We start from the raw sequence: 24106 nt of genomic DNA on the forward strand, positions 1-24106 counted from the left end.
TACACAATGTTTACAGTTTTACGGGTAAAAAGGTTAGATCGATTGCGTTTTTTAATTGTAGTGTGAACGCAGTGGTTCAGATTAGACCGATAGAGATCGTTATGATTAAAGATAATGTGGACGCTAACTGGTTTTATTTAGATCGATTCAAATTAGATCGATAAAAAAAAATGCCAGTGTGAACTATGGATTTACACCGACAAAAACATGACACTTAACTTGAGCAGTTTACTACATATGGTATAATTCAGTAAAGGATTACACCAAGTCAAACTCTTTGGAATTTAAAGCTTGCTTGGATTAAACAGAAGATAAGGGAATTTATGTTCTGATTGTCTTAACCACTATCCTTTCCTTGTTTCTTTGAATGTGACCTACTAAATTAGACTTATTACTAATTGTGTACTTACACGTGCAAAACAACAGGTGCCACATATGAAGCAGGATGATCTGCTTACCCTTCCAGAGCACCTGAGATCACCCCCAGTTTGTTGTGGGGTTTGTGGTGCTCTGTTTTTAGTTTGCTATGTTGTCTTTTGGTAGTTTTTTTTTTTGTTTCTTCAAATGTACAAAAATAACATCTACAGATCACAAAATTATCTTCTATATATTAAATGTTAAACACTCAAAATTAAAATCTTTACACCACCATGTGGATAACAATTTTGTAGTATTTGCAGTCTTTTGATATGTTTGTCACTATATATGTCTTTCCCAGATATATCTTTGTTCTTGATATTAGCATCATCTGCTATTTCCTCCATGTGGTTCCCAGTAGACCAGACACACATGTTATTTTCTTTCAACTGTTCAGGAAAAATAATGACATGTTGATATACGATAAAAAGCAGTAAATATTTGTTGTATATATATATATATTTCGAATCCCGGCGAGGGAAGAACCAAAAATTTGCGAAAGCAAATTTACAGATCTAACATTGTTGGGTTGATGTTTAGACAAGTTGTATATACATTATGTACACAGCCATGTATCACCATCATTGATGGCGATCCGATGGATACATCTGTTGTAGAGTTGTCACTGACTCAGACGTACTTATAAATATAATTATTTTCTGTGACTGTATATTACATTAATTTGTAGGATCCTTTACAATAGATAATTTAGCTGATCTGTAACAATAACATCTTCATGCCTTATATATCATGTACTGTAGTACGCCGCTAGATTAAAACTGACGAGGAAAGGTAACACACGGCCAGCGAAAGCTCTTTTTTTGAGAGCCCAGGTTATCGTGTGGTCTAGCGGGACGGCTGCAGTGCAGGCAATTTGGTGTCACGATATCACAGTAGCATGGGTTCGAATCCCGGCGAGGGAAGAACCAAAAATTTGCGAAAGCAAATTTACAGATCTAACATTGTTGGGTTGATGTTTAGACGAGTTGTATATATATATATATATATATATATATATATATAAGTGCCTATAAATAGCAGCACATGACATACAAATCTATGGGAGTGTGGATTAATCAGTACAGAGATTAATTCAATTACACAAATAAAATTATAGTTTGCCTAACAATGTAATTTTAACACACTATTTAGTATGTAAATATAAGAATGTTTAAAATATTTACAAAATGATGAAAATAAACGCAATATTTCGCTAGACCAACTAGCTTTATCAAGCGTGCATCTATCCAGGTGAAATAGGATGTAGATGATAAGAAACTTTTGCAGCTCAACGTCTGTGTTGCACTGAACTGCCTTCAAAATAAGAAAATTTTGCAGCTCAATGTATATGACCTCTTGCATTTAGCTGCTTTGAAAATAAGAAAATTTTGCAGCTCAATGTACATGACCTCTTGCATTTAGCTGCTTTGAAAATAAGAAAATTTTGCAGCTCAATGTACATGTTGCACTTGGATTTAGCTACCTTAAAAATACATAATTGGTAGTTGAAGTTAGCAACGTCCATTGGCCAATATTACGGGATCAAAAGGACGATGCTTTGTTTTAAATTATTCTTTATCTTTCCTGTATCTTTTTTCGTCTTTTTCGTTAAGACCATCAGGTTCTAAAGTGTGGAGTTGGTGGATCCAAAAGTTTTCTCTTCTCCTTCTCGCCGTGGTGTCCCATTCGGTGTTGACTTCTATAATTTGGAAAGTGACATTATCAAAAGGATGTTTCGTTGAACGAAGATGTCTTGTGAGAGGACAGTTTTTGTTGGTTTTGTACGATGAACGATGGTTATTGAGCCGAATATTAAATTTGTCCATTGTTTCTCCCACATACTGAATGCCACAAGTGTCACATGTTAATATATAAATTGAGTTCTCCGTTTTACAGTTGGAATTAGAGTAGATGGTATAATTTTGTTTAGTAACGGAGCTGATGAAAGAACTGCTTGTATTGGCAGCTTTACAACACAAACAATTCCTTCGACCACATTGTTTGTAGCAACCGGGCGATGGATTAGGCTGCTTGGTTAAAACAGATGTCACTAATTTGTCACGGATGTTTTTAGGTCTTCTGAAGGCCATGACTGGTGGTGAAGAAAATACTTTTTTTAGATTTAAATCATTTTCTATAATTTTCCAATGCTTCTGAACAATGGATGACACATTTTTTAAATCAGGATGGTAAGTGAGTACAAGGGGTGTTCTGTTAGCTGCTTTATTCTTATCTTTGTACTCAAGAAGTTCTTGGCGACTAGTTTTGTTTGCTCTTTCGAAAGCGCTATCAATAATGTTGTTATTGTATCCTCGAACAACTAGATGTTTACGAAGTTGTCCAAGTCTAGCATTTTTCGTATTTTCAGTAGAGCATATTCTCTTGATTCGCAATGCCTGGCTGAATGGGATACCACGGGAGCAGTGTTTAGGATGGCAGCTTTTAGGAGAAAGGAATTGATGTTTGTCCGTTTGTTTGGTATGAAGGTCCGTTATAATGGTTCCGTTCTTGATGTAACTCGTAGTATCGAGGAAGTTTATTTTCTCCATAGATGATTCATATGTAAATTTTATTGAATGGTGGAAAGAGTTGCAGTGTTCTAGAAATTCATTAAGATGTTCTTGTGAATCTGTCCATTTGAAATCAATATCGTCAATGAATCGGAACCATGATAAGGGCTGATATGGAGCACTAGCCAAGAGGCGTTTTTCAAGTTGGCCCATAAATATGTTGGCATATGACGGGGCCATTTTTGTGCCCATACTAGTACCGTCTATCTGGAGATAGTGTTTTTCATTGAAAGAGAAGTTGTTATTCTCCAGTACTAGTTTCAGAAGTGTAACAAGGCACTCAGTAGGAGGATTTTTTTCACTACGAGTGTTCCATGCCTCTTCACAGGCTGCTATTCCTTCGTCTTGTGGAATGTTGGTATATAAAGAAGACACGTCCATGGATGCAAGTATAGTATTGCTTGGTAAAGGATTGAGGCTTTCCATTTTCTTGAGATAATCAGTTGTATCTTGAATGAATGATGGTAGTTCTTTCACATGAGGTCTTAGATGATGGTCTACAAATTCTGATATCTTTTCAGTTGGATGACTATTCGCTGACACAATTGGTCGACCTGGATTGCCCGTTTTATGTATTTTAGGCAACATATAGAATCGTCCGGCCTTTGCTTCGTTCTCAAGAGGTCGGAGATAATCAAAGGTGTCATTGTCTATATGCTTTTTGTCGAACATCTCTTGAAGGATGGTGTTGATCTTTCGAATAGTATTAAGCGTTGGATCTGTGGTTAATTGTTTATAAAAAATGGAGTTAGAAAGTTGTCGATTCCCCTCTGCTATATAATCTGTTTTATCCATGACAACCACAGCGCCCCCTTTGTCGGCAGGTTTTATTACAATATCCTCTTGGTCTTTTAACGCTCTCAAAGCTATACTTTCTGACTTGGATAAATTATAATTTCTTGTATTTGTTATACAGGACTTTATATCAGACCTCACGTAGTTAATGAATGACTCCAAGTTATCATTTTTGCTCTTTGGTGGTTTCCATGAACTTTTTTTCCTAAATTTTGGGATGGGCGTGACTTCTTCATTGGTGTCAGTATCTGAATCTGTTAATCCGGCTTCTTCAAGGTTTTTCTTGCCCCTATTGTAGAAAAAATCTTTCAAGCGTAAACGTCTAGCGAATTGGTCTAGGTCTTCGTCTAGCTGAAAGTTATTTACAGTTGATGGGATAGGACAGAAGTTTAAACCTTTACTTAAAAGAGATTCCTCAGCACGTGTAAGTTCTTTAGATGACAAATTTACAACAATGCTTTCAGTTTTTTGTTTCCGTCTTTTAAATTTTCTTTTTCTAGGGTTCTTATGGTTTGTTATATTAATATCATTCATATGCTGATTTAAATGGACAGTATGAATTTTATCTCTTTGAAATTTATTCCTTTGTTTTTCTTTATGTTTTGATAGTTCAATTTGTTCAATATCTGCGAGGCGACGTTTAATTATTGCTAAATCGTCACGAGAAATGTTACTATTGTTGATGATATCTGATATTTCATTTACAATTTGTTTGTAATTTGTGGTTGTAAAAGAAAGTAACAGTTGAAGAAGCTGGATTGAACAGTTAAACAGAATTTCATTCCAACGGCTCATGAATCTTTTGGATTTATGTCCCGGTGACTGGGGACTCACTTTGATGTTTAAACCTTTTGGTACAGTTTTACTTTGAATATAATTTTGTAAGTTAGATAAATGATGTTCAGTTTGTAGTTTCTTTTTAGTTAAAGATCTTAATTTCTTGAAATGCTGTGAGCTATCCATGTTGTAAAGATAGCGATAGATTTGAATGGATTACACAAACATTTGTGTAATGCGTGCTACTGGAGATAATAATATAAGTGCCTATAAATAGCAGCACATGACATACAAATCTATGGGAGTGTGGATTAATCAGTACAGAGATTAATTCAATTACACAAATAAAATTATAGTTTGCCTAACAATGTAATTTTAACACACTATTTAGTATGTAAATATAAGAATGTTTAAAATATTTACAAAATGATGAAAATAAACGCAATATTTCGCTAGACCAACTAGCTTTATCAAGCGTGCATCTATCCAGGTGAAATAGGATGTAGATGATAAGAAACTTTTGCAGCTCAACGTCTGTGTTGCACTGAACTGCCTTCAAAATAAGAAAATTTTGCAGCTCAATGTATATGACCTCTTGCATTTAGCTGCTTTGAAAATAAGAAAATTTTGCAGCTCAATGTACATGACCTCTTGCATTTAGCTGCTTTGAAAATAAGAAAATTTTGCAGCTCAATGTACATGTTGCACTTGGATTTAGCTACCTTAAAAATACATAATTGGTAGTTGAAGTTAGCAACGTCCATTGGCCAATATTACGGGATCAAAAGGACGATGCTTTGTTTTAAATTATTCTTTATCTTTCCTGTATCTTTTTTCGTCTTTTTCGTTAAGACCATCAGGTTCTAAAGTGTGGAGTTGGTGGATCCAAAAGTTTTCTCTTCTCCTTCTCGCCGTGGTGTCCCATTCGGTGTTGACTTCTATAATTTGGAAAGTGACATTATCAAAAGGATGTTTCGTTGAACGAAGATGTCTTGTGAGAGGACAGTTTTTGTTGGTTTTGTACGATGAACGATGGTTATTGAGCCGAATATTAAATTTGTCCATTGTTTCTCCCACATACTGAATGCCACAAGTGTCACATGTTAATATATAAATTGAGTTCTCCGTTTTACAGTTGGAATTAGAGTAGATGGTATAATTTTGTTTAGTAACGGAGCTGATGAAAGAACTGCTTGTATTGGCAGCTTTACAACACAAACAATTCCTTCGACCACATTGTTTGTAGCAACCGGGCGATGGATTAGGCTGCTTGGTTAAAACAGATGTCACTAATTTGTCACGGATGTTTTTAGGTCTTCTGAAGGCCATGACTGGTGGTGAAGAAAATACTTTTTTTAGATTTAAATCATTTTCTATAATTTTCCAATGCTTCTGAACAATGGATGACACATTTTTTAAATCAGGATGGTAAGTGAGTACAAGGGGTGTTCTGTTAGCTGCTTTATTCTTATCTTTGTACTCAAGAAGTTCTTGGCGACTAGTTTTGTTTGCTCTTTCGAAAGCGCTATCAATAATGTTGTTATTGTATCCTCGAACAACTAGATGTTTACGAAGTTGTCCAAGTCTAGCATTTTTCGTATTTTCAGTAGAGCATATTCTCTTGATTCGCAATGCCTGGCTGAATGGGATACCACGGGAGCAGTGTTTAGGATGGCAGCTTTTAGGAGAAAGGAATTGATGTTTGTCCGTTTGTTTGGTATGAAGGTCCGTTATAATGGTTCCGTTCTTGATGTAACTCGTAGTATCGAGGAAGTTTATTTTCTCCATAGATGATTCATATGTAAATTTTATTGAATGGTGGAAAGAGTTGCAGTGTTCTAGAAATTCATTAAGATGTTCTTGTGAATCTGTCCATTTGAAATCAATATCGTCAATGAATCGGAACCATGATAAGGGCTGATATGGAGCACTAGCCAAGAGGCGTTTTTCAAGTTGGCCCATAAATATGTTGGCATATGACGGGGCCATTTTTGTGCCCATACTAGTACCGTCTATCTGGAGATAGTGTTTTTCATTGAAAGAGAAGTTGTTATTCTCCAGTACTAGTTTCAGAAGTGTAACAAGGCACTCAGTAGGAGGATTTTTTTCACTACGAGTGTTCCATGCCTCTTCACAGGCTGCTATTCCTTCGTCTTGTGGAATGTTGGTATATAAAGAAGACACGTCCATGGATGCAAGTATAGTATTGCTTGGTAAAGGATTGAGGCTTTCCATTTTCTTGAGATAATCAGTTGTATCTTGAATGAATGATGGTAGTTCTTTCACATGAGGTCTTAGATGATGGTCTACAAATTCTGATATCTTTTCAGTTGGATGACTATTCGCTGACACAATTGGTCGACCTGGATTGCCCGTTTTATGTATTTTAGGCAACATATAGAATCGTCCGGCCTTTGCTTCGTTCTCAAGAGGTCGGAGATAATCAAAGGTGTCATTGTCTATATGCTTTTTGTCGAACATCTCTTGAAGGATGGTGTTGATCTTTCGAATAGTATTAAGCGTTGGATCTGTGGTTAATTGTTTATAAAAAATGGAGTTAGAAAGTTGTCGATTCCCCTCTGCTATATAATCTGTTTTATCCATGACAACCACAGCGCCCCCTTTGTCGGCAGGTTTTATTACAATATCCTCTTGGTCTTTTAACGCTCTCAAAGCTATACTTTCTGACTTGGATAAATTATAATTTCTTGTATTTGTTATACAGGACTTTATATCAGACCTCACGTAGTTAATGAATGACTCCAAGTTATCATTTTTGCTCTTTGGTGGTTTCCATGAACTTTTTTTCCTAAATTTTGGGATGGGCGTGACTTCTTCATTGGTGTCAGTATCTGAATCTGTTAATCCGGCTTCTTCAAGGTTTTTCTTGCCCCTATTGTAGAAAAAATCTTTCAAGCGTAAACGTCTAGCGAATTGGTCTAGGTCTTCGTCTAGCTGAAAGTTATTTACAGTTGATGGGATAGGACAGAAGTTTAAACCTTTACTTAAAAGAGATTCCTCAGCACGTGTAAGTTCTTTAGATGACAAATTTACAACAATGCTTTCAGTTTTTTGTTTCCGTCTTTTAAATTTTCTTTTTCTAGGGTTCTTATGGTTTGTTATATTAATATCATTCATATGCTGATTTAAATGGACAGTATGAATTTTATCTCTTTGAAATTTATTCCTTTGTTTTTCTTTATGTTTTGATAGTTCAATTTGTTCAATATCTGCGAGGCGACGTTTAATTATTGCTAAATCGTCACGAGAAATGTTACTATTGTTGATGATATCTGATATTTCATTTACAATTTGTTTGTAATTTGTTTGTGTAATTGAATTAATCTCTGTACTGATTAATCCACACTCCCATAGATTTGTATGTCATGTGCTGCTATTTATAGGCACTTATATTATTATCTCCAGTAGCACGCATTACACAAATGTTTGTGTAATCCATTCAAATCTATCGCTATCTTTACAACATGGATAGCTCACAGCATTTCAAGAAATTAAGATCTTTAACTAAAAAGAAACTACAAACTGAACATCATTTATCTAACTTACAAAATTATATTCAAAGTAAAACTGTACCAAAAGGTTTAAACATCAAAGTGAGTCCCCAGTCACCGGGACATAAATCCAAAAGATTCATGAGCCGTTGGAATGAAATTCTGTTTAACTGTTCAATCCAGCTTCTTCAACTGTTACTTTCTTTTACAACCACAAATTACAAACAAATTGTAAATGAAATATCAGATATCATCAACAATAGTAACATTTCTCGTGACGATTTAGCAATAATTAAACGTCGCCTCGCAGATATTGAACAAATTGAACTATCAAAACATAAAGAAAAACAAAGGAATAAATTTCAAAGAGATAAAATTCATACTGTCCATTTAAATCAGCATATGAATGATATTAATATAACAAACCATAAGAACCCTAGAAAAAGAAAATTTAAAAGACGGAAACAAAAAACTGAAAGCATTGTTGTAAATTTGTCATCTAAAGAACTTACACGTGCTGAGGAATCTCTTTTAAGTAAAGGTTTAAACTTCTGTCCTATCCCATCAACTGTAAATAACTTTCAGCTAGACGAAGACCTAGACCAATTCGCTAGACGTTTACGCTTGAAAGATTTTTTCTACAATAGGGGCAAGAAAAACCTTGAAGAAGCCGGATTAACAGATTCAGATACTGACACCAATGAAGAAGTCACGCCCATCCCAAAATTTAGGAAAAAAAGTTCATGGAAACCACCAAAGAGCAAAAATGATAACTTGGAGTCATTCATTAACTACGTGAGGTCTGATATAAAGTCCTGTATAACAAATACAAGAAATTATAATTTATCCAAGTCAGAAAGTATAGCTTTGAGAGCGTTAAAAGACCAAGAGGATATTGTAATAAAACCTGCCGACAAAGGGGGCGCTGTGGTTGTCATGGATAAAACAGATTATATAGCAGAGGGGAATCGACAACTTTCTAACTCCATTTTTTATAAACAATTAACCACAGATCCAACGCTTAATACTATTCGAAAGATCAACACCATCCTTCAAGAGATGTTCGACAAAAAGCATATAGACAATGACACCTTTGATTATCTCCGACCTCTTGAGAACGAAGCAAAGGCCGGACGATTCTATATGTTGCCTAAAATACATAAAACGGGCAATCCAGGTCGACCAATTGTGTCAGCGAATAGTCATCCAACTGAAAAGATATCAGAATTTGTAGACCATCATCTAAGACCTCATGTGAAAGAACTACCATCATTCATTCAAGATACAACTGATTATCTCAAGAAAATGGAAAGCCTCAATCCTTTACCAAGCAATACTATACTTGCATCCATGGACGTGTCTTCTTTATATACCAACATTCCACAAGACGAAGGAATAGCAGCCTGTGAAGAGGCATGGAACACTCGTAGTGAAAAAAATCCTCCTACTGAGTGCCTTGTTACACTTCTGAAACTAGTACTGGAGAATAACAACTTCTCTTTCAATGAAAAACACTATCTCCAGATAGACGGTACTAGTATGGGCACAAAAATGGCCCCGTCATATGCCAACATATTTATGGGCCAACTTGAAAAACGCCTCTTGGCTAGTGCTCCATATCAGCCCTTATCATGGTTCCGATTCATTGACGATATTGATTTCAAATGGACAGATTCACAAGAACATCTTAATGAATTTCTAGAACACTGCAACTCTTTCCACCATTCAATAAAATTTACATATGAATCATCTATGGAGAAAATAAACTTCCTCGATACTACGAGTTACATCAAGAACGGAACCATTATAACGGACCTTCATACCAAACAAACGGACAAACATCAATTCCTTTCTCCTAAAAGCTGCCATCCTAAACACTGCTCCCGTGGTATCCCATTCAGCCAGGCATTGCGAATCAAGAGAATATGCTCTACTGAAAATACGAAAAATGCTAGACTTGGACAACTTCGTAAACATCTAGTTGTTCGAGGATACAATAACAACATTATTGATAGCGCTTTCGAAAGAGCAAACAAAACTAGTCGCCAAGAACTTCTTGAGTACAAAGATAAGAATAAAGCAGCTAACAGAACACCCCTTGTACTCACTTACCATCCTGATTTAAAAAATGTGTCATCCATTGTTCAGAAGCATTGGAAAATTATAGAAAATGATTTAAATCTAAAAAAAGTATTTTCTTCACCACCAGTCATGGCCTTCAGAAGACCTAAAAACATCCGTGACAAATTAGTGACATCTGTTTTAACCAAGCAGCCTAATCCATCGCCCGGTTGCTACAAACAATGTGGTCGAAGGAATTGTTTGTGTTGTAAAGCTGCCAATACAAGCAGTTCTTTCATCAGCTCCGTTACTAAACAAAATTATACCATCTACTCTAATTCCAACTGTAAAACGGAGAACTCAATTTATATATTAACATGTGACACTTGTGGCATTCAGTATGTGGGAGAAACAATGGACAAATTTAATATTCGGCTCAATAACCATCGTTCATCGTACAAAACCAACAAAAACTGTCCTCTCACAAGACATCTTCGTTCAACGAAACATCCTTTTGATAATGTCACTTTCCAAATTATAGAAGTCAACACCGAATGGGACACCACGGCGAGAAGGAGAAGAGAAAACTTTTGGATCCACCAACTCCACACTTTAGAACCTGATGGTCTTAACGAAAAAGACGAAAAAAGATACAGGAAAGATAAAGAATAATTTAAAACAAAGCATCGTCCTTTTGATCCCGTAATATTGGCCAATGGACGTTGCTAACTTCAACTACCAATTATGTATTTTTAAGGTAGCTAAATCCAAGTGCAACATGTACATTGAGCTGCAAAATTTTCTTATTTTCAAAGCAGCTAAATGCAAGAGGTCATGTACATTGAGCTGCAAAATTTTCTTATTTTCAAAGCAGCTAAATGCAAGAGGTCATATACATTGAGCTGCAAAATTTTCTTATTTTGAAGGCAGTTCAGTGCAACACAGACGTTGAGCTGCAAAAGTTTCTTATCATTTACATCCTATTTCACCTGGATAGATGCACGCTTGATAAAGCTAGTTGGTCTAGCGAAATATTGCGTTTATTTTCATCATTTTGTAAATATTTTAAACATTCTTATATTTACATACTAAATAGTGTGTTAAAATTACATTGTTAGGCAAACTATATATATATATATATATATATATATATATATATATATATATATATATATATAAGAAGATGTGGTATGAGTGCCAATGAGAAAACTCTCAATCCAAGTCACAATTTATAAAAGTCAACTATTATAGGTCAAAGTACAGTCTGCAACACAGAGCCTTGGCTCACACCGAACAGCATGCTATAAAAGGCCCCAAAAATTACTTATGTAAAACCATTCAAACGTTAAAACAAACGGTTAATATAAAAAAGGAGGTGCGGTATGATTTCCAATGAGACAACTCTCCACAAGAGACCAAAGTGACACAGAAATTAACAACTATAGGTCACCGTACGGCTTTCAGCAAAGCCCATACTGCTTAGTCAGCTATAAAAGGCCCTGAAATGACAATGTAAAACAATTCAAACAAGAAAACTAACAGCCTAATTTAATAATGAATGAAAAACATTCATTGTCTGATGTATTTATTGGATAAGTGTCATTGCACTTTACATTATCAATGTAGGTACACCAATAAAACATGAGCAGTCACCAAAAGCCACCTCTTCCAAAGTAAATGTCCAGGAATTCAGTAAAGTGGAAGGAGGAGTACAGACATCTGCAGTTATAAAGATTCATGGTAATGAATATTAGTACTGATGCTGCCATATTATTAATTTCCATTTGTTTTTTGGCTGTTAGCAATTAGAGCATGTATTTCATTTCAAATTGAGAACTGGTGCAGTTCTTTATGAATATACATAAATACAAAATTGATTTATGAATAAATGGAGATCTGGGATAAGTATACTTTAATAATGAGAAAGAAACCCAACAGCAAATATAAATAAAAGACATCTAGAGGATAACTTAAAATTTGATACGGGAGTGAAAGATATAAATGGCAATTGGTGCTTAAATCATGATACTCCTCAATAATATATTTGTTATTCTGGCTTCAAAGGGGATATGGGCTCATATTCTCTTTGAAAGTCCTGAATAACACCTAGACATCAACTATTTGAACCTTTTTACAGGATGCCTGATGATAATAGCCTGGATATTATTCTCTAGTATTGGAATCATACTTGCCAGACACTTTAAGAAGCATTGGTCAGATTCTTCATGCATGAAGCAGAAAATCTGGTTTCAGGTAGGTTGTTAGTCTAGAATTGTTCCTTTATCTGCAACCTAACTGATAGAGCCATAGTTGTCTTTTTAACCCTTTTGACATCAAAGCCTTTATTTTGGGTTATCAAGAATGATTTAGAATATAGTATGTGAATTATATTTCGGTCCATTAACCATATTATATCAGACTAACGATTTTCAATTAAAACCAAAATTAGATGATGATTCATTACAAGAGTTACTGCCCATAAATGGAGTGCTCCCTGGATCACTTGAAAACTATTATAATAATAGATATGTATCAATTGTGAACAGCAAAATATGATTAGCAACACTTTCTAAAAAATTCCCTACAAATGAAAACATGGATTGACTTCTTATAGGAGTTATTGCCCTTAAATGGGAATTTAGAGAAAAAATTAAGCATATTTGAATTTTTATTTTGTAAGCTTTAGTTGTGTTTTGTCTCATGACAGTTTATGGTACATTTTAGATTCACAGAACATGCATGGTATTGGCAGTACTACTGACCTTAGTAGGCTTTATACTAATATTGGTGCATACTAAAGGTTATAGAGAGGTAGGATTTTGATTGGTTTAAGACTGGTGTACATTACTGGCAAACTTCCATATTAGAAAATCTCTTTATCATTTAATTCTTTGTTATGATATTATCATTTAAGTTGCAAGATAATTCATCTGATAGAATTTTATTATATATGAAGTGTATGCTTACTATTTTGTTATGTAGAGAGAAAAATGGTAACCTCTAGTTGAATTCTTTGACTTAGGTGGTTTAGGTAGTTTGCCATATAGATCTGGTCAAAGCAAATAGAACCCATGTATAAATGGTCATTGTGGTGAATGAAATTTTGAACAGATATATCATGTTAAGGAGGGGTATTTGCGAAAAATACCAGTCGAGAGAATGTAAAATTTCGCGAGCCGTAAGGCGAGGGAAATTCATTCTCAAGACTGGTATTTTTCGCAAATACCCCTCCTTAACATGATATATCTGTTCAAAATTTCATTCATCGACATGGTAAACATGTCGCACCATAACTTGAGAACCACTTATCCAAATTCCATGAAACTTATATAGTTGTTTCTTATGATGGTCAAATGATCTGTATACTTTTTACCGAAAATAAGATTAAAACTTTTTGAGTTACAACACTTTGTAACTAAAACAGTGGTGTGTTTTTCACATGTCGCTCCATATCTCAAAAACAATTTATGATTATTGCTTAAAACTTTACACAATTCAATTCTTTGTTACATTAATATAAAGATCTGAATACTTTTTGGTTTTGATTCAAAATCTTATTTTAGTAATATTTAGTTTTTTGTAAAAAGAAAAAGAGGTTGGGGGAGGGTGGTTTCACATCTCCCGCCATATTTCAAAAACAATATATGGTTATTGCTTAAAACTTTATCGACTGGTATAAAACTTTATCAGAAACTATTTATGATTATTGCATAAAACTTCCACACAAGTCGATGGGCTTATCATGCGCTCATGGCACAGCTGTTTATTATCAACTATTACAATGTTTATTTGGTCAAATTTGATTTTAAGTTGTTTCAGAGAACAATTGGATTCTTATTTATTGTTAGGATATTTCAACTTAAATCAAACCCTAAATAATTATAAATGGGTTTACATCAGGTGGAAACACAACCAATTACCAAATAAAAATAAAATTAAGAACTTTTTTTCATTATCTGGTTTGTAAAATTTCAACAAAAACTGTCAGAATAATATTTTAGAAAAAAAATATTTTTATGTGAATTACATAGGAATAAATTGTAGATGAGGAATTCTTATGCATTGTAGGACTTCTATTATGATTTTATTTTTCAGTTAACAGAAATAGGAGACAAGAGTTATGTTAACTATCATCCTATACTTGGAATAGTTGTTTTTTCACTTGCACTTTTAAATGTAGGTATATAAATTATGTAATATTAATTCTGAAATACTCCTCATAATCATGCATTTTAACATACCATGAACATATATAGCCTTATTCTTATCAATTGGTGATGAATATTTTGAAGTGAATGGTTGTCTGTTATATCATGTTTATTAATATACCATATGTATCAAACATATTAAATCCTGCAGTGTCATATCTTAAGTCCTAAGTAATGTTGATTTTTCAGATTTATTCATTACCTGTAATTCTTAATGAAATCTTTGTTCGTTAATTGTGTCCAGTTTGAAGTAAATAATGATTTACAAAAGGAGGGATCAAACTTTAGCACAAAATGGCACAACATTTTAAAAGATTTATTTTTAAATTATTATAATCTAATCATTTGAAATTTGTGTATAACGTTCTAAAAATTTCGTATCATATTCTTTTTTGGAGGAAAAAAATATTGTAAAACCAGGGCTTTCATATATAAAAAGTGTAATGCAGTAGAATTGCCAATGAGCTATCCAAAGGTCGCCATATGGCATTCAACATTCAGCAAAACTTGTATTGTATAGTAGACTTTAAAATCCTTAATTCAGAAGCAACTGCCTGATTTATTTGACAGCAATAGATGAAAAACAAATATAGCATTGAAATAATCTTACTTGATATATGTTTCATCCACCCAGACATTAATGTGCAATTTGTTATTCAGGTTACTTCAGTACAGTTTTTGGCACATTGTCATATTTTTTATGTAACAGTTACTTTCTTTTCCAGCCAATAATTGCAATGTTTCGTTGTGCACCAGACCATGAACACAGGCCTTTATTTAACTGGTTTCATTCAATAGTTGGAACAAGTGCACATATAGTTGGAGGTAACAATTTAATTGCTAGTCATTTATATAACATTTTATATGACCGCAAAAAATTTTGCAGTCATATATTGGTACGACGTTGGCGTCATCGTCATCGTCCAAAGACACATTGGTTTTTTGCACTATAACTTTAGTTTAAGTAAATAGAAATCTATGAAATTTAAACACAAGGTTTATGACCACAAAAAGGAAGGTTGTGATTGATTTTGGGAGTTTTTGTCCAAACAGTTTAGGAATTAGGGGCCAAAAAAGGGCCCAAATAAGCATTTTTCTTGGTTTTCACACCATAACTTTAGTATAAGTAAATAGAAATCTATGAAATTTAAACACAAGGTTTATGAACACAAAAGGAAGGTTGGGATTGATTTTGGGAGTTTGGTCCCAACAGTTTAGGAATTAGGGGCCAAAAAAGGACCCAAATAAGCATTTTTCTTGGTTTTCGCACCATAACTTAAGTATAAGTTTATTAAAAGGAAGGTTGAGATTGATTTTGGGAGTTTGGTCCCAACAGTTTAGGAATAAGGGGCCAAAAAAGGGCCCAAATAAGCATTTTTCTTGGTTTTCGCACAATAACTTTAGTATAAGTAAATAGAAATCTATGAAATTTAAACACAAGGTTTATGAACACAAAAGGAAGGTTGGGATTGAATTTGGGAGTTTGGTCCCAACAGTTTAGGAATTAGGGGCCAAAAAGGGGCCCAAATAAGCATTTTTCTTGGTTTTTGCACCATAACTTTAGTATAAGTAAATAGAAAGCTATGAAATTTAAACACATGGTTTATGACCATAAAAGGAAGGTTGGGATTGATTTTGGGAGTTTTGGTCCCAACAGTTTAGGAATTATGGGCCAAAAGGTCAAAAATTGAATAATTGGGGTTAATTGATATGCCAAATCTAACTGTGTATGTAGATTCTTAAAGTCTGGTCCTGTTTTCAAATTGGTCTACATTAAGGTCCAAAGGGTCCAAAATTAAACTTAGTTTGATTTTAACAAAAATTGAATTCTTGGGGTTCTTGATATGCTAAATCTAAACATGTACTTACTTAGATTTTTGATTATGGGCCCAGTTTTCAAGTTGGTTCAAATCAAGGTCCAAAATTAAACTTTGTTTGATTTCAACAAAAATTGAATACTTGGGTTTCTTTGATATGCTGAATCTAAACATGTACTTAGATTTTTTATTATGGGCCCAGTTTTCAAGTTGGTTAAAAACGGGGTCCAAAATTAAACTTTGTTTTTGATTTCAACAAAAATTGAATCCTTGGGGTTCTTCGATATGCTGAATCTAAACATGTATTAAGATTTTTGCTTATGGGGCCAGTTTTCAAGTTGGTCCAAATCGTGGTCAAAAATTAAACTTTGTTTTATATCAACAAAAATTGAATCTTTGGGGCTCTTTGATATGCTGAATCTAAATATGCATTTAGATTTTTTATTATAGGCCCAGTTTTCAAGTTGGTCCAAATCGGGGTCCAAAATTAAACTTTGTTTGATTTCAACAAAAAATGAATATATGGGGTTCTTTGTTATATGCTGAATCTAACCATGTATTTAGATTTTTGATATTTGGGCCCGGTTATCAAATTGGTCCACATTGAGGTCTAAAGGGTCCAAAATTGAACTTTATTTGATTTCATCAAAAATTGAATTCTTGGGGTTCTTTGATATGCTGAATCTAACCATGTATTTAGATTTTGGATATTGGACCATAATAGGTAAATGTCCAATTTAAAAATTTTAAGTTTTTTAAGTTTAAGTTCTTAGACCACATTCATTCTGTGTCAGAAACCTATGTTGTCTCAACTATTTAATCACATTCCAAATTCAGAGCTGTATCAAGCTTGAATGTTGTGTCCATACTTGTCCCAACTGTTCAGGGTTTGAACTCTGCGGTCGTATAAAGCTGTGCCCTGAGGAGCATCTGGTTTACCTTTAATATATGGAGATATTATTTTCATCCTGCACCAACTTAATAGAAGACAAGACTTATGTTTTCCTGTTTCTGTCAGTGATAAAGCTGTCAGCATTGACAGTTGCAAATGATATTCTCTCCATTTCCAAATAATAAGGTGTTCAAATTATGATGAGACTATGTCACTTTCTGGTGAAATCATTTTCATTCACTATTCAGTTAAATTACCATATAAAAATCTTGTTTTAGGAAGGGACAAAAACAACACTCAGATTCATACCAACATATTCACTTACTCTGACATCCTTAAGATGCTTAAGGCCAAGTGAGCTTTTCTCATCACTTGGCGTCCGGTGTCCGTCGTCGTGCGTCGTCTGTCGTCGTCCGTCGTCATCATCGTTAATTTTTACAAAAATCTTCTCCTCTGAAACTACTGGGCCAAATTAAACCAAACTTGGCCACAATCATCATTGGGGTATTTAGTTTAAAAAATGTGTCCGGTGACCCGGCAATCCATCCAAAATGGCCGCCATGGCTAAAAATAGAACATAGGCATAAAATGCAGTTTTTGGCTTATAACTCAAAAACCAAAGCATTTAGAGCAAATCTGACCGGGGTAGAATTGTTAAACAGGTGAAGATCTATCTGCCCTGAAATTTTCAGCTGAATCGGAAAACCCGTTGTTGGGTTGCTGCCCCTGAATTAGTAATTTTAAGGAAATTTTGCTGTTTTTGGTTATTATCTTGAATATTATTATAGATAGAGATAAACAGTAAACAGCAATAATGTTCAGCAAAGTAAGATTTACAAATAAGTCAACATGACTGAAATGGTCAGTTGACCCCTTTAGGAGTTATTGCCCTTTATAGTAAATTTTTAACCATTTTTCATAAATCTTAGTAATATTTTACAAAAATCTTCTCCTCTGAAACTACTGGGCCAAATTAATCCAAACTTGGCCACAATCATCTTTTGGGTTAGTAGTATGAAAAATGTGTCCGGTGACCCGGCCATCAACCAAGATGGCCGCCATAGCTAAAAATAGAACATGGGGTAAAATGCAGTTTTATGCTTATAACTCAAAACCCAAAGCATTTAGAGCAAATCTGACATGGGATAAAATTGTTTATCAGTTCAAGATTTATCTGCCCTGAAATTTTCAGATGAATCGGACAACCCGTTGTTGGGTTGCTGGCCCTGAATTAGTAATTTTAAGGAAATTTTGCTCTTTTTGGTTATTATCTTGAATATTATTATAGATAGAGATAAACTATAAACAGCAATAATGTTCATCAAAGTAAGATTTACAAATAAGTCAACATGACTGAAATGGTCAGTTGACCCCTTTAGGAGTTATTGCCCTTTATAGTCAATTTTTTACCATTTTTCGTAAATCTTAGTAATCTTTTACAAAAATCTTCACCTCTGAAACCACTGGGCCAAATTAATCCAAACTTGGCCACAATCATCTTTTGGGTTAGTAGTTTGAAAAATGTGTCCGGTGACCCGGCCATCCAACCAAGATGGCCGCCATGGCTAAAAATAGAACATGGGGTAAAATGCAGTTTTTGGCTTATAACTCAAAACCCAAAGCATTTAGAGCAAATCTGACATGGGGTAAAATTGTTTATCAGGTCAACATTTATTTGCTCTGAAATTTTTAGATGAATCGGACAACCCGTTGTTGGGTTGCTGACCCTGAATTGTTAGTTTTAAGGAAATTTTGCTGTTTTTGGTCTTTATCTTGAATATTATTATTGATAGAGATAAACTGTAAACAACAATAATGTTCAGCAAAGTAAGATTTACAAATAAGTCAGCATGACCGAAATGGTCAATTGACCCCCTTAGGAGTTATTGTCGCGGGCATTTAGAGCGTAGTTTAAAGTATGTAAAGTGCTGTTGGAAGAATTTTGTAAAATATTGAATGACTGGAGAATTTCAGCAAAAGTATCATGTCATAGGTTATTGGGGTCAGGAAAATGCTTTTTCAATTTTCATAAAATTTGTAAATTTTTACTAACATTTTCCACTGAAACTAATGGGCCAAGTTCATTATAGATAGAGATAATTTTAAGCAGCAAGAATGTACAGTAAAGTAAGATGTACAAACACATCACCATCACCAAAACACAATTTTGTCATGAATCCATCTGCTTCCTTTAATATTCACATAGACCAAGGTGAGCGACACAGGCTCTTTAGAGCCTATAGTTTTTTATTGAGAGGACTATCTTTCTTTAATAGACAATCACTATTTATTTTGGAACCAACTGTGTCTCTCTGCTTGTCAAGTTGTTATTTTATTATAACTAGAACACACCCGCGAGATCGCGGGCATTCAGAGCGTAGTTTAAAGTATGTAAAGTGCTGTTGGAAGAATTTTGTAAAATATTGAATGACTGGAGAATTTCAGCAAAAGTATCATGTCATAGGTTATTAGGGTCAGGAAAATGCTTTTTTTTTTTTCCCTCCTCCATTATTTCCAATATTCCCATTTTTTGGTTTTCTATCAATTTCAGTATGAACATACATTTAGTTTGTTATGAACATTCAAGTAAGGAGCCTGTAATTCAGTTGTTGTTGTTTGTTTATGTGTTACATATTTGTTTTTCGTTCATTTTTTTGTACATAAATAAGGCCGCTAGTTTTCTGGTTTGAATTGTTTTACATTGTCAGTTCGGGGCCTTTTATAGCTGACTATGCAGTATAGGCTTTGTCCATTGTTGAAGGCCGTACAGTGACCTATAGTTGTTAATTTCTGTGTCATTTCGTCTCTTGTGGAGAGATGTGTCATTGGCAATCATTCCACATCTTCTTGTTTTATATTTCCATTTCTGCGTAGTAACATTCCAGAAACAGATACATATAATATTGTTAATTTTTTTAAATTTATGCAAAATGAAAGCAAGCGTCCATCACATTTTACATGAATTGTGAAAGTTTGTGACATGGGCTGCTATCTTATGGCATTGGCTGTTTTCATACAAAATGAAAACATAAGAAGAAATGAAACATCTTTTAGCCAATAAAAGATCATCATTTGCATGAATTGAGCACTGTACAAATTGTGATGTAATTGCCTCCTAACATGTTAATTTGTAATAGGATAGTAAAAATTAATTTGAATATGTTCTTTTTTCAGCTATAACAGTTGGATTTGGAGTGAATATATCTAAAGCTAATGTAGATAGTACTGCAAATTACATTTTGATAGAGTATGCTATTGCATTTGTTGTTATAGAATTTTTCCTAGCTCGTCTTTCACAACAACCAAATACTCCAGGTAATTAGTTCTATTCTTTAAAATATCACTCACTGGTTACTTTAAGGTCATAACTTAAGATTATTTGTACTTTTGAGGTCAAAACTTATTGCAAATGTATTATATTTTAATTTATTATTATATTTCACAATTGCACAAATTGCAAAATTAAATGTTAAAATATGGTTTAATAAAAGTCTTTTTTTAAAGGTTACATATAGCTCATAAAGGACAATAGATTAATAAGAAGCCTGTTAAAATGCTGAAAATATATACACAGCAAAACTTCGCCCAAAGTTATATTTCTTATGAAAATGCATTTTCTTATCTTTTTTCTACAGAAAATGGACTCATTGTTCGTTCAACGACTTATAATATAAGTTTTAAAACATAAAACATAGAACTATGCGGACATTTGTGAAAGTAAACCTTAAATGGTTCTTCATTGAAAAATGTGATAATTTTTTATCAGTTTATAAAGGACACTGGATGACAATGAGGTAAAAGTCAGAGGCGCATGTTTTATAAGCCATGTCTGAAATGTTTCCAAATGACAGTTTTTGTTATTTTCAGATGAAAAAGTTTTCAATCTTTCTGCTTCAGAAAAGGAAAAACAAAATGTAAGTAGTAGCGCATCATCAGTTCATGTTTACTTAGTGTGTAGATAATATGTCATCAATTATTTCCTATATTCCCATGTGTAGAGTCCATGCATGTATAACATCACATCCATACAGTCAGTATACTTTGACATCTTCTTGATATAGATACAACAATGTAGTATGAAAGGGGGAGTAATTAAAAAAATTGCTTAACAAGTATTTTGGTATTGTGTATGCCCTAGGTATGGAATCTCATTAGAGGTTGATATTTTTATATCTTTGTATTTTTAAGTCTCCCAAACAAAGTTTGGAGACTTATTGTTTTTGGTCAGTTCTTATTATTTTTATTATTCTTCCTCTTCCTCTTCTTCCTCTTCTTCTTCTTCCGCCACTTTAAAAATGAATTTGTCCGCAGCGGTTCTCCTAAACGGCTTGTCAGATTTACTTAGGATTTTACAATATGTTAGACTAACATGTCTAGGTGAGCCATCAATGTTTCGTTTGTGCATTGGGGTCTATTAAGGGGTATTTTGGGGGGTAGAAAGGAGGGAGGGGTTTACTATAGAACCCTATGGGATTTTATTTTCTAAAATTTTCAAATGAATATAACTTAAAAACTGTAAGTGATAGATACATGCAGTCTTCAGAAATGATTATAGGACACTAAAACAAATCACATGAAATATAGGGGGAGTCCCTGGGGGGTCATCCCCACCCCGTTCAATTTGAGAATATGCTTTTATCTTGTAAACGGTCCAGATCCCCACCCCTAAACCATATATATTCTTGAATGGGACGATAAAACAAATCAAATGAAATTAAAGGGAAGTCCCTGGGGGTCATCCCCACCCCGTTCAATTTGAGAATGTGCTATTATCTTGTAAACAGTCCAGATCCCCACCCCTAAACCATATATATTCTTGTAGGGGACAATAAAACAAATGAAATGAAATAAAAGTGATGAGCCCGGGGGTCATCCCCACCCCGTTCAATTTGAGAATGTGCTATTATCTTGTAAACAGTCCAGATCCCCACCCCTAAACCATATATATTCTTGTAGGGGACAATAGAACAAATGAAATGAAATAAAAGTGATGTCCCTAGGGGCTCACCCCACCCCCTCTTGTTTGAAAACTTGTAAACGGTCAACATCCCCACCCCTAAACCATATATATTCTTGTATTGGACAATAAAACTAATCAACTGAAATTAAAGGGAAGTTCCTGGGGGTTGCTCCCACCCCGTTCAATTTGAGAATGTACTATTATCTTGTAAATGGTCCAGATCCCCATCCCTAAACCATATTTATTCTTGTAGGGGACTATAAAACAAATGAAATGAAATAAAAGGGAAGTCCCGAGGGGGTCACCCCACCCCCTCTTGTTTGAAAACTTGTAAACGGTCAACATCCCCACCCCTAAACCACATATATTCTTGTATGGGACAATAAAACAAATCAAATGAAATGTAGGTAAAGTCTCTGGGGGTTACCACCACCCCCTCCTGTTTGAATACTTGTAAATGGTGGAGATCCCCACCCGTAAGCCATATATATTCTTGTATTGGACAAAAAATCAAATCAAATGAACATGGCGAGTTATGGGAGCTTTGTTTGGGAGACTTCGTAACAGCATCCTGTTACAATTACTTCTTGTTGTTTTATGCCCTAAGTGTAGATTCCAATCAGAGATTGATATTTTTATATCTTTGGGTTTTTTTTTCATCAGGAATATGTGTTGATAGCAGATTGTTTGATAGTCTGATAAAATTGAGAATAAAAATGGGGAATGTGTCAAAGAGACAACAACCCGACCATAGAACAAACAACAGCAGAAGGTCACCAATAGGTCTTCAATACAGCTAGAAATTCCAGCACCTGGAGGCGTCCTTCAGCTGGCCCCTAAACAAATATATATACTAGTTCAGTGATAATGAGCACCATACTAAACTCCAAATTATACACAAGAAACTAAAATTAAAAATAATACAAGACTAACAAATGCCAGAGGCTTGAGGACTACTTGAGAGTCTGACATATGACTTTTGACACCATTATTGTCCTTGCATTGTTATGTAACTGTGTCAGTGAATACTTCATATTTTTATTCATATCTACATCTGTAAACATGAATATCATTTTAACTACTCTATCTTACATCCATATATGCATCTTTATATTTCACACCTGTAATAATGACCTAGATAATAGATGCATCATGTCTGAAGCATTTAACAATTATGTTTATATAATTTCTAAAGCTAGTTTTCAATGTATTACTGTAAACCAACTTACTTTCGCACGGAATTTATTTTTGCGACTTTCACAAGGAGAAATATAATTTGTCATATCTACAGGTATTATTTCATTGCTGAATTTGAGAAGCACCTTATTTTGATTATTAACTGAAAAGCATAAAAATGAAATGCACCAATATGTAAAAAGTCCAAAACGGAATAATCATAAACAAGTAAAAAACATATCAATGTGTTTTAAATCTGAAAAAGAATGCTAATAATACTTTTGGATTCTTTAATATTTGAATATTAATACAATCTCTTTTTTTGACAGGAAAGTGGTGCCATGAAGTTTGTTTTGTTTCTTCATGTTATTGCCATGACAACAAGCTGTGCTATGTTGGTTTACCTTGTGCTACAGGCTTAGACAATAGATGATCAAAGCTTCTCATGGATGTCATAAATTAGTCTTTCATTTTTCTGATTATAATCTTTATGAAACAGTACTTATTTTTTCATTTTCTGGATGGTCTTTATAAAACAGTAGAAAATGTCTGATGATTGTCACATAAAAGTCTTTCATATTTCTGGATGTGATAATTTAGATGACTGTTAACTATCAATGTGAATGCTTTGTGTTCTTTTTATATATTAGTTAATCTGCCTAGTCATATGAAAGATTTCTAGACAAACATAATCGCCTAGTCATATGAAAGATTTCTAGACAAACATAATCGCCTAGTCATATGAAAGATTTCTAGACAAACATAATCGCCTAGTCATATGAAAGATTTCTAGACAAACATGATCGCCTAGTCATATGAAAGATTTCTAGACAAACATAATCATCTCTTTTGATAGTTTTGAATCTAAAGAATTAAAGAAAAAATACCACTAATTTTTCAGTTTATTAACATAATTTCTAG

General features: G+C 33.9%; 1 protein-coding gene and 1 long non-coding RNA gene across 6 annotated transcripts in view; one reads left to right on the top strand and one right to left on the bottom strand.

Moving 5' to 3' along the window:
- LOC143047196 (uncharacterized) overlaps positions 1–23686 on the top strand; it is a 117144-nt gene extending 93458 nt beyond the window's left edge. For all 5 annotated transcript variants that reach the window (XM_076220194.1, XM_076220192.1, XM_076220193.1 and 2 more), the window contains exons 33-40: positions 11759–11872; positions 12270–12385; positions 12857–12943; positions 14228–14308; positions 15066–15165; positions 20224–20364; positions 20917–20963; positions 23515–23686. In XM_076220194.1, the coding sequence (XP_076076309.1) occupies positions 11759–11872; positions 12270–12385; positions 12857–12943; positions 14228–14308; positions 15066–15165; positions 20224–20364; positions 20917–20963; positions 23515–23607 (779 nt within the window). In that variant the 3' untranslated portion in view covers positions 23608–23686. The remainder of the gene's footprint in view (positions 1–11758; positions 11873–12269; positions 12386–12856; positions 12944–14227; positions 14309–15065; positions 15166–20223; positions 20365–20916; positions 20964–23514) is intronic.
- Positions 1199–7648, bottom strand: LOC143047194 (uncharacterized). Its single transcript, XR_012969434.1, has 3 exons — positions 5208–7648; positions 1827–5151; positions 1199–1770 (listed from the first exon to the last, which is right to left on the bottom strand). It is a non-coding gene; the product is annotated as an uncharacterized LOC143047194 (long non-coding RNA).
- Positions 23687–24106: the final 420 nt, after the last annotated feature.

The sequence above is a fragment of the Mytilus galloprovincialis genome, chromosome 10 (genome assembly GCF_965363235.1).
Source record: "Mytilus galloprovincialis chromosome 10, xbMytGall1.hap1.1, whole genome shotgun sequence".
Taxonomy (NCBI): Eukaryota; Metazoa; Mollusca; class Bivalvia; order Mytilida; family Mytilidae; genus Mytilus; species Mytilus galloprovincialis.